General features: G+C 47.5%; 1 protein-coding gene across 1 annotated transcript in view; it reads right to left on the bottom strand.

The window, feature by feature from the left end:
• Nucleotides 1-12,303, bottom strand: part of COPZ2 (COPI coat complex subunit zeta 2) — a 109,701-nt gene that overhangs the window by 88,932 nt on the left and 8,466 nt on the right. The window contains exon 2 of the mRNA XM_040331586.1: nucleotides 1,823-1,891. Within this exon, the coding sequence (XP_040187520.1) occupies nucleotides 1,823-1,891 (69 nt within the window). The remainder of the gene's footprint in view (nucleotides 1-1,822; nucleotides 1,892-12,303) is intronic.

Here is a 12,303-nt window from a genome sequence, read left to right as displayed (position 1 = left end):
CACTATTCCTCCCTATGATACCAGCAATGGGGCACTATTCCTCCCCTTAATACCAGATGTTTACTAACAATGATGCCAGGAAAATGTCAAAGTCCGGCCCTCCAAGAGTCTGAAGGACAATAAACTGGCCCTTTGTTTAGAATGTTTGGAGACCCCTGAAACAAGCGGGTGCAGACTCACTGCAAGAGAAGACTTTTTAATTTTATGGAATTCAGCTTTAGGTGGCATTTGTCCTGCAAAACTGCATGTACATTCACCCTGTGCAAAAACCAGCAAAACTGAATGTTACAAATCTGTTTTCTTTCAGATCAGGTCAGATGTTGCTCATTCAGAAGAATAGTGTGAATTAGGAAATACAGCATTATGGCCACTAGATAGCGCTAATGATCATAGATAATACACACTTATTTGCTATGGTTATTAGCTCCATCTAATGACCATAATGAGGTATTTTCCCAATTCACACTATTCCTATTAGCTGAGAACATCTGACAAATAGTGGCAAAAGAATAGACCTGGACGGCCGCACACCAATACAACACCTTTATTGGTAGTCAAAATCCAGAAAAACAGTCAGTCCATACTGTGCAGGATGGACAAACAGCTTACGCGTTTCACACCATGGATTGGTCTATTCTTTTGCCTCTTGATCCCATGCAGAGCCTGCCTCACTAAGGTGTGTATTCTATGGAACTCCTGTTTGAGAGTGGCAACCCTTCCTCAACTAACAAATAGTCTAGTGACAAATACGTTTTGCTGGCTCTCACACAGAATGAACATGCAATTTCGCAGGGCAAATACCTGAATGGGGCTGCTCTGTAAGTGCCCTGAAACCGCATGCAATGCAAGCAGTTGTGGTGTGCTAGAGTGGGGCTCAGACAATACAACACCTCTTCACCATCTGCCAAAGCAAGTGTGAATGAGCCCTTAGTGCTATGGGCCTTCTCACTTGGACTGCAACCTATGGGCTTCTCACTTTCTGACCCTCACTGCTATAGTGAAGGAACACCCTTGAGCACAAATTAGTTGTTCACCCTAATTAAATAAAGTCAAATTCCACCCAATAGTTTTTTTATTTTTGTGGGTAAGAGTCAGAATAATTTTTTTTGCCATTTGTGTCCCAACTGGGGTGATTTCCCTCACTTTGTCTTTGTGACATCACAGGTCACCTGACAGATAATTCGGCCCGTGTGTAAGGCAGCCAATCCAACAAAAGCCGGGCCATTTGGCCGATTTCTGTCGGACGAGCGGCTCCAAATCAGCAATCTCCGCCAATGGTTGAGACCGCTGACCGGAGTGTTCAGGCAGGTGGGGGGGGTCCATTCCTGTCAGAACACAAAAGAGTAGCAGGGAAGATCGCTGTACTAACCTTGGATCGTTATTACAACGGCTCCGACCATCGGAGCGGTCAGTTTTTATTTTACAGGAAAAAAAAACGAGTGGTGTGTACCAGGCTTTACTCTACTAAGTACATGTGCTTCTGTTACCGTCATGTCCTTGTGACACCTTTTCACCAAGACAGGAAGTTGGGGTGAATCTCACCAATGGAGACAGGAATAGAAATCAGACAGAGGTTTTTTACCCTTTCCCTCTCTGTACAAAACAGAAAAAAAAATAAAAAATCTACGAAGTAAAAGATTCAAACTGAACATTCTATTTTTGCCTAACAATAGAACAATCTAACATTTAGCTACACTAAAGGCAATATTTAACTTTATTGTTAGTTTGTTTTTTAGTCACACCAGTACAAGCTGAGGACAGTGGTCAGTGCAGGGGGGGGATGTGTTGTGCCACACACATGCAAGTTACACGTGAGTTTTACTTTAGCCAGAAGTCGATGCCCATCCTGGTCCAAAATGATGGCGGCTCTTACAGTGTAAAGCGTTGGCTCCTGTGGAAGATATTACAAGAGTCTATAGTATTACTTTGTCAGCACACGTGAACACAGTTTCACCCTTTTTATTAATATTATTCACTTGGCAAACTAACAAAATCTGCAAACACTCATTGTGCTAGGTGACCTGCCTCTCTTCTTTTAGTAAATCACTCAGACAGTTGATGAGTCAGCAATGATCTCTGATCCAGGAAAATAAATAAATAGTGACATACTGTATAGAAGGAAGCGCATATAAATCACTTCGCACAAGTTTACATGTGCGATCACTTTTCAGAGGGTGATAGAGAAACAGCTTGCAGGCGTTTGTTCAGGAGGCAATACTTTACCCTTGTGAATGCCGGTTTTGTTTGCCAGAGATTTTGATTGGGATTACTAATCTGTGACCACAAACCAAGGATTTGGCATGCACTTGTGATGTGGTCCCTTCAACTTCAATGCCATACTCAACAACGACAAGCACTAATAAAAATGCCAAGGCTGCAAAGCATTGCAGCCACCACATGTGTACAGGCCCCTCTGGCTGTATGTTATCTTATAGGTAGCAGTTGTGGGGTGGTAAAAACCGTGGCTCAACCACCTGCTTTTACAACCCCCCCTACTTTCTTTGCCTTGCTGCAAACAAAAATATTCAAATCTGTTTTGTAAATAATGAGTCAATGAAAGAACAGAAAAGTATGCTTAAACTAGTAAGCTGCTATGGTACCATATGTACAAAGAAAAAAAAATGTCACCAGAGTATGGAATCAGAATAAAGTGATTTTTCTTTTTACTGTGCAATAATTTTCTCCAATAGCTCACTAATGGACACAGCTTTTACCATCTGGTTCTTGCTCCTGCCTCTAGGAAGGTAGATACTACAGAAAACTGACGGGGCAAAGCTTCATCTGACTAGTGGCTATACGCCTACATACAGTGAATGAGTTCAGGAGTAACAAGAAGTAAAACTAAAGGCAGTTTATTTATTACATTTATTTATAGCGTGCCATCGCTTTACTCACAGATTGTGTATGTATATGTGTATATATATATATATATATATATATATATATATATATATATATATATATATACACATACACATACACACATACATACATACATACACACACACACACACACACACACACACACACACACACAGTATATATATATATATATATATATACACACACACACACACAGTACAGACCAAAAGTTTGGACACACCTTCTCATTCAAAGAGTTTTCTTTATTTTCATGACTATGAAGATTGTAGATTCACACTGAAGGCGTCAAAACTATGAATTAACACATGTGGAATTTTACATAACAAAAAAGTGTGAAACAACTGAAAATATATTTCATATTCTAGGTTCTTCCACCTTTTGCAGCAGACACATCTCTAGAACTGGTAAGAGGAGACTGTGTGAATCAGGCCTTCATGGTAGAATATCTGCTAGGAAACTAAAGAAAGGCAACAAGCAGAAGAGACTTGTTTGGGCTAAAGAACACAAGGAATGGACATTAGACCAGTGGAAATCTGTGCTTTGGTCTGATGAGTCCAAACTTGAGATCTTTGGTTCCAACCCCCGTGTCTTTGTGCGACGCAGAAAAGGTGAACGGATGGACTCTACATGCCTGGTTCCCACCGTGAAGCATGGAGGAGGAGGAGGTGTGATGGTGTGGGGGTGCTTTGCTGCTGACGCTGTTGGGAATTTATTCAAAATTTAAGGCATACTGAACCAGCATGGCTACCACAGCATCTTGCAGCGGCATGCTATTCCATCCGGTTTGCGTTTAGTTGGACCATCATTTATTTTTCAACAGGACAATGACCCCAAACACACCTCCAGGCTGTGTAAGGGCTATTTGACCAAGAAGGAGAGTGATGGGGTGCTGCGCCAGGTGACTACCTCTTGAAGCTCATCAAGAGAATGCCAAGAGTGTGCCAAGCAGTAATTAAAGCAAAAGGTGGCTACTTTGAAGAACCTAGAATATGAAATATATTTTCAGTTGTTTCACACTTTTTTGTTATGTATAATTCCACATGTGTTCATTCATAGTTATGATGCCTTCAGTGTGAATCTACAATCTTCATAGTCATGAAAATAAAGAAAACTCTTTGAATGAGAAGGTGTGTCCAAACTTTTGGTCTGTACTGTGTGTGTATATATATATATATATATATATATATATATATATATATATATATATATATATATATATATATTTTTTTTTTTACACACACACACACACACATAGTATCTCACAAAAGTTAGTGCACTCCTCACATTTTTGTAAATATTTTATTATATCTTTTCATGTGACAACACTGAAGAAATGACCCTTTGCTACAATGTAAAGTAGTGAGTGTACAGCTTGTATAACAGTGTCAATTTGCTGTCCCCTCAAAATAACTTCACACACAGCCATTAATGTCTAAACCGCTGGCAACAGAAGTGAGTAACACCCCTAAGTGAAAATGTCCAAATTGGGCCCAATTAGCCATTTTCCCTCCCCAGTGTCATGTGACTCGTTAGTGTTACAAGGTCTCAGGTGTGAATGGGGAGCAGGTGTGTTCAATTTGTTGTTATCGCTCTCACTCTCTCATACTGGTCACTGAAAGTTCAACATCATCATGGAAAAAAACTCTCTGAGGATCTGTAAAAAAGTAAGCAGTTACACTTACCGGTAACAATGTTTCTGGGAAGTCTTCCAGGACGGCACAATGAGAGATGACTGGCTCTGCCTGACAGGAAACACAATAAATCAAGATGTTAAAAACCCTGCCCCTCCCGTGCTCCTCAGTTTGTGACAAAGTATAGACCCACACCAGTGCACGGGAGTGAAAACATACCACAACAACTCTATACAAACCAATATATTTAACAAGAGCGGTGGGAAGTAGGCCTGCTGTCCTGGAAGACTTCCCAGAAACATTGTTACCGGTAAGTGTAACTGGTTACTTTCTCAAGTTGTCTTCCAGGACGGCACAATGAGAGAGAAGCAAGTAGCTTCAGGCCTACCTTAGGGCGGGACCACTTCAAGAGCCTTTTGGCGAACCTTGGTTCAGCAGTGAGCTTTTACCTCCACTCCATATGCTTGATGAAGGTATCTCAGCTGGATCATGCAGCTGATCTGCAGGTCTACTCCACCAATGTCCCTGCCTTCTCCACTTCAGATGCAGGAACTAGTGGGCCATTCAAAATGGAATCATAAAACATGATAAACTTGTAGGTTAGAAATGTTGTCTGCCTTACACATCTAACAACCACGGCCTGTTGAGCCTGTAGGTGTTACTTAGAGCCACTAAAAAGATTAATCGGAGACCTGTGTTGTAATACAAAGATACTAGATTGATCAATAGGAGGGCCTGTCTTACTACCCTGTTCAGGGAATTAAAACTGCAAAAAAAGAGGGCCCCTGACAGACAATCTTTTTTGTTCATTTTTGTTGCATCAGCAAGACTAAGGCTGCATTCACACCTTGGCGTATTTACGCCCGACGCTCGTGCCGCTGGAGGGGTGATTTAACATTGATGTCTATGGAGATGGTTCACATCTCCACGCCGAAACGCCGTACGCCTGAAGCTCAAAACAAGTCCCGGACCCTTTTTTTCAGGCGGCTTTCGGCGTAGACAACAATGTTAAACAATGTTTTGTAAAAACAAAAAAAAAAAAAAAAAGTTTAAACGACTCGCTTTGTTGCGGCACAATACGCCGCAATTTGTCGCGGAAAAATACGCCGCGTTATAGTGTGAATGCAGCCTTAAGGAAGCCCAATTAATCACTTAAGGACCACCTCCTGCACATATACGTCGGCAGAATGGCACATGTACGTACAGGTACGTCCTGTACTAGTACCCAGCCGTGGGTTGCGGGCGCGCTCCCACGACCCGGTCCGAAGCTCCGTGACCGTGGGACCCGATCGCTGCTGGAGTCCCGCAATCGGTCCCCGGAGCTGAAGAACGGGGAGAGCCGTTCACTGTGGCGGCTGCATCAATCGTGTCATCCCTTTAATAGGGGGACACAATCGATGATCTCACACCTACAGCCACACCCCCCTACAGTTGTAAACACACTTCAGGTCACACATAACCCCATCAGCGCCCCCTGTGGTTAACTCCCAAACTGCAATTGTCATTTTCACAATAAACAATGCATTTTAAATGCATTTTTTGCTGTGAAAATGACAATGGTCCCAAAAATGTGTCAAAATTGTCCGAAGTGTCCGCCATAATGTTGCAGTCACAAAAAAAAAATATATAAAAAAAAAAAAAAAAAAAAAATCGCTGACAGCCGCCATTAGTAGTAAAATTTTTTTTTTTTATAAAAATGCAATAAAACTATACCCTATTTTGTAAACGCTATACATTTTGCGCAAACCAACCGATAAACGCTTATTGCGATTTTTTTTACCAAAAATAGGTAGAATAATACGTATCGGCCTAAACTGAGGAAATTTTTTTTTTAATATATATTTTTGGGGGATATTTATTATAGCAAAAAGTAAAAAATATTGCATTTTTTTCAAAATTGACACTCTATTTTTGTTTATAGCGCACAAAATAAAAACTGCAGAGGTGATCAAATACCACCAAAAGAAAGCTCTATTTGTGGGGAAAAAAAAGAACGCCAATTTTGTTTGGGAGCCACGTCGCACGACCGCATAATTGTCAGTTAAAGCGACGCAGTGCCGAATCGCAAAAAGGGGCAAGGTCCTTTAGCTGCATTTTGGTCCGGGTCTTAAGTGGTTAAGGGTAATAGATTAACAGAAGCTTGATCCCTGGGTTTTTAAGACATGCCCAATCTGTGGCTTTACTTAAAGGGTCACTAAAGGAAAAAAATATATTTTTAAATAACAAACATGTTATACTTACCAGTTCGTTTTGCACAGAGTGCCCCCGATCCATGTCTTCTGGGATCCCTCGGCGGCTGTCTCTGGTCCTCCCCGCAATTAGTCACCACAGTCATGCAAGAGCTTGCATGGTGGTCAATAATTGCGGGCGCACTCCCGTGATACAGCGAGCGGCCATAGCCGCTCGCTGTATCACTCGGCCCCCGCCCCTCGGCGCATCACTGGATGTGATTGACAGCAGCGCCAGTGTTACGGAACCATGAACCAGACGTACAACAAGAGATAAGTGAAAATAAGAAGGCTTTATTGAAAATCAAGCTGTAAAGCAAAAGTCCAAACGCATGGTGAAACCGAAGCAGAGTCTTGCGAAGCCAGATGTCAGGAACCAGAAGGGTAGTCAGACGAAGCCAGGATCAGGAACCAGCAGGGAAGTCAGACGAAGCCAGGATCAGGAACCAGCAGGGAAGTCAGACGAAGCCAGGATCAGGAAGCAGCAGCAGTCTTAGAAGCATGTGAACACAGGAGGACCAAGCAAGGAACTGAAGCCACAGAACTCCTATATATATGAGCCAGGCATCCAGCTCCTCCCAGTGGGAAGGAGGAGCCGCAGGGTGGGAGGCTACAAGAGTCCCAGAAACCAAGATGGCCGCCAGCACAAGTCAAACGAAGGAGACAGGAGAGAGGTAAGACCATGACAGTACCTCCCCCTCAAGGGCCCCTCCTCCGCGGTGCAAAAAACGGTTTCTGAGGAAAACGTGCGTGGAAGGCTCGGAGCAAGGCAGGAGCATGGACATCTGCGGAGGGAACCCAGGAACGCTCCTCTGGACCATAACCACGCCAGTGGACCAAAAACTGCACCCGACCGCGGACCAGGCGTGAGTCCAGGATATTGCTCACCTCATACTCCTCATGATTGCCCACTTGGACCGGACGAGGCCGAGGAACCGAGGAAGTGAAGCGATTGCACACCAGTGGCTTCAACAGGGAGACATGAAACACGTTGGAGATCCGCATGCCAGGAGGAAGCGCAAGGGCATAGGCTACCGGGTTTACCCTGCGAAGCACTCGGAAGGGACCAACAAAGCGAGGAGCCAGCTTGGGAGTGGGCACTCGAAGGTTGAGGTTGCGAGTGGACAACCATACACGGTCTCCGACCTGATAGGAAGGAGCAGGCGCTCGTCTGCGATCAGCCTGGAGTTTCTGGCGCTGCGCAGAGACCTCAAGGGACTTCTGGATCTGTACCCAAGAGGCGCGTAGGACGGAAAGGTGATCCTCCACAGCCGGAATATCCTGGGAGGAGAATGCCTCCAGTAACACAGCAGGTTGGAACCCATAATTGGCCATGAAGGGAGACGTCCCAGAGGAAGAGTTCACCGCCGTGTTCCTGGCAAACTCAGCCCAAGGCAGGAGGTCAACCCAATTGTCTTGGTGATCGGAGACATAGCAACGAAGGAATTGCTCCAAGGCCTGATTGGATCGTTCTGCGGCCCCATTGGACTGAGGGTGGTAGGCCGAGGAGAAGGAGAGATGAATCCCCAACTGGGAGCAAAAGGCGCGCCAGAACCTGGACACAAACTGACTCCCCCGATCCGACACTATCTCCTTGGGCAAACCGTGCAACCGGAAGACCTCCCAGGCAAAAATCGTGGCCAACTCTTGTGCAGAGGGTAACTTCTTGAGAGGAACACAGTGGCACATTTTGGAAAACCGATCCACAATCATGAGAATGACCGTATGGCCTCGGGATGCAGGGAGGTCCACAATGAAATCCATCCCCAGGTGTGACCATGGGCGCTCCCCGGTGGCTATGGGTTGCAGCAGGCCCAACGGAAGGTGCCGAGGGGACTTACTTTGGGCACAAACGGAGCATGCCGCTACATATGCGGCGATGTCGGAACGTAGGGAAGGCCACCAGAACAGACGTGAAACAGCCCAGGACAGCTGATTCTTACCAGGATGCCCCGCGGTCTTGGAGTTATGGTAGGTTCGCAACAACCGAGTGCGAAACTCCTCAGGCACAAAACATCTGCCGTTGGGTCTCCCAGAGGGAGCACCAGATTGAGCCGCCAAAATCTGCTCACCAAGGGGAGAGGTCAGGCTGGTGCGAATGGCGGCCAGGATTTGATTCGGAGGTATGACCGAAGTCGGTATAGATTCCTCCCTGGACAGCTCGGAGTACTGCCGTGATAAGGCATCTGCCCTGATGTTCTTGGAACCGGGTAGGTAGGAGACCACGTAATTAAAACGTGACAAGAACAGAGCCCATCTGGCCTGACGTGGTGTCAATCTCTTGGCCTCAGAAAGGTAGGTCAGATTCTTGTGGTCCGTCAGGATGAGAACCGGAACCACCGAGCCCTCGAGCAAGTGCCTCCACTCTTTGAGAGCCTGCACTATGGCCAATAACTCCCTGTCACCAATCTGATAGTTGCACTCCGCGGGTGACAGTTTCCGGGAGTAAAACCCACAAGGAAGCAGCGGACCCTCTGGTGTTCTACGCTGAGACAGAAGGGCGCCTACTCCCGTCTCAGATGCGTCCACCTCGAGGACAAAGGGCAACCCAGGATTGGGATGAGACAGAATCGGGGCCGACACAAAGGCGGATTTTAGGGCCTCAAAAGTCCGGATGGCCTCGAGCGGCCAGACCTGGGAATTACTGCCCTTCCTGGTCAGATCCGTGAGAGGCTTGGCCAGCGTGGAGAAGTCCCTGATGAACTTCCGATAATAATTGGCGAAGCCCAAAAAGCGCTGCAGGGAACGAAGACCACTGGGCTGGGGCCACTGTAAGACAGCCGAAACCTTCTCAGGGTCCATGGAGAACCCCTCAGCGGAAATGATGTAACCTAAGAAGGTTACCTGGGACCGGTGAAATTCGCATTTCTCAAGCTTACCGAACAGCTTGTTCTCTCGTAACCGTTGCAACACTCGCTTGACATCCAGAATGTGGGCCTCCATGGATTCAGAATATACCAAGATGTCATCCAAATAGACCACCACACACTGCTGCAACAGGTCACGGAAAACATCGTTGATGAATTCCTGAAAGACTGCGGGCGCATTGCACAACCCAAAGGGCATAACCAAGGATTCATAATGACCGGTCCTGGTGTTAAACGCGGTCTTCCACTCATCGCCCGCCTTGATCTTTACCAGGTTATATGCCGCCCTCAAGTCGAGTTTGGTAAAGACCGTGGCCCCCTTAAGGGGATCGAACAGCTCGGAAATCAAGGGTATCGGGTAAGCGTTCTTGATCGTGATGCGATTAAGGCCCCTGTAATCGATGCAAGGCCTCAACTCACCGCCCTTCTTTTTCACAAAGAAAAATCCAGCCCCTGCCGGGGACGAGGATTTGCGAATGTGACCACGGGACAGCGCCTCCCTCACGTACTGCTCCATGGCCTCATTCTCCGCAACCGACAGTGGATAGACCCTGCCGCGAGGAGGAACGGCACCAGGTTGTAAATCTATGGCACAATCGTATGGGCGGTGCGGAGGTAGGGCAACTGCGCGCACCTTATCGAATACATCCCGGTACTCCTCGTATTCAGGAGGCAACAGAGAGTCCGAGGAAGTACACAGCAACTTGACAGGCCCAACTTGACAGGACCATGAGAGGATCTCGGCCGATCTCCAGTCAAAAGTCGGATTATGCTTCTGGAGCCAGGGGTACCCCAAGACCACCGAGTAGTGTGGAGACGAAATAACCTGGAAGCAGACCGACTCACTGTGAACGGCACCAATGGCTATCCCCACTGGAAGGGTCTCATGAGTCACGTGTGACGGCTGGAGGGGTCTGCCGTCTATCGCCTCTAGAGCCAGCGGGGAACCTCGAGCCTGCAGAGGAATGGCATTGGCGGCAGCGAACTCACTATCAATGAAAAAACCACCAGCACCAGAGTCCACCAACGCCTGGGTCGTCACCGAGCCCCCGACCCAGGAGAGGACAACAGTGATCAGTGGTTTATCAACACGGGAAACCGGGGACGAGGAGACTCCACCCAAGATCTGCCCCCGACAGGATCTCAGGTGCGAGCGTCTCCCGGACGGTTCGGACATGCCAACCGAAAATGCCCACCGAGACCACAGTACATGCATCGGCCCTCGCGTCTCCGGAGTACCCTCTCCCCCTCGGACAGGCGAGCAAACCCCAGCTGCATGGGTTCACCCTCAGACAAGTCAACCCCAGGAGGCGTGGGAGGAGAGGGAGGCACGGGTGGGACAGCAAACGTAGACGCCTAACTGTTAGGAGGCCTCCGCAGGCTCTCCTTAAAGGAAGGTCTCTCCCTGAGTCTGGTGTCAATCAAAATCAGGAAAGAAATAAGAGCCTCGAGCTCCACTGGTAGGTCCTTAGCTGCAACCTCATCCTTCAAGACATCCGAGAGACCATGAGAGAAAGCAGCGACCAGAGCCTCATTATTCCAGCCCACCTCTGCTGCCAGGGTACGAAACTCAATGGCGTATTCGGCTACGGATCGTGAACCCTGTCTGACGGACATAAGGAGCTTCGCAGCAGAGGCGGCGCGAGCCGGCACATCGAATACCTTCCGAAGAGAAGCAACAAAACCGGAAAACTTGGCAACCACCGCATTGTTGTTCTCCCATAAAGGGCTGGCCCAGGCCAAGGCCTTGTCCGAGAGCAGCGAGATCAAGAAGCCCACCTTTGATCTCTCAGTGGGAAAGGCATGTGGCAGCAACTCAAAATAAATGCCCACTTGGTTAAGGAAACCTCGGCACTGAGTTGGCTCTCCCCCAAATCGCTGTGGAAGGGGGGCAGAACCGGTCATACCCCGAAACACTGCAGGCGCAACAACAGGTGTCGGGGTAGACTCTGGCGCAACAACCGGAGCGGCAGTAGGAGCGACAACCGACCCATCGGCAACGGGAGCGAAATGAGCTGTGCGTTCAAGCAGGGTTTGCAACACCACAGCGAACTGACCCAACAGGGACTCCAGCTGATCAAGTCTGGCAACCAGCGTGGGTAGCGAGGATGGCCCTGTACCGTCAAAATTCATGGCTTGGTCCTAATGTTACGGAACCATGAACCAGACGTACAACAAGAGATAAGTGAAAATAAGAAGGCTTTATTGAAAATCAAGCTGTAAAGCAAAAGTCCAAACGCATGGTGAAACCGAAGCAGAGTCTTGCGAAGCCAGATGTCAGGAACCAGAAGGGTAGTCAGACGAAGCCAGGATCAGGAACCAGCAGGGAAGTCAGACGAAGCCAGGATCAGGAACCAGCAGGGAAGTCAGACGAAGCCAGGATCAGGAAGCAGCAGCAGTCTTAGAAGCATGTGAACACAGGAGGACCAAGCAAGGAACTGAAGCCACAGAACTCCTATATATATGAGCCAGGCATCCAGCTCCTCCCAGTGGGAAGGAGGAGCCGCAGGGTGGGAGGCTACAAGAGTCCCAGAAACCAAGATGGCCGCCAGCACAAGTCAAACGAAGGAGACAGGAGAGAGGTAAGACCATGACAGCCAGCCAATGGCTGTGCTGCTCTCAATCCATCCGCTCTAGCCAATCAGCGGCCAGGCTGAGCGGCGAAGAGATATAGGGACCGCGCGGGACTTTCTA

This window comes from Rana temporaria, chromosome 12, assembly GCF_905171775.1.
Source record: "Rana temporaria chromosome 12, aRanTem1.1, whole genome shotgun sequence".
Lineage (NCBI taxonomy): Eukaryota > Metazoa > Chordata > Amphibia > Anura > Ranidae > Rana > Rana temporaria.
The sequence above is the reverse complement of the archived record's forward strand: the minus strand, read 5'-3'. Positions and strand labels throughout refer to the sequence as shown.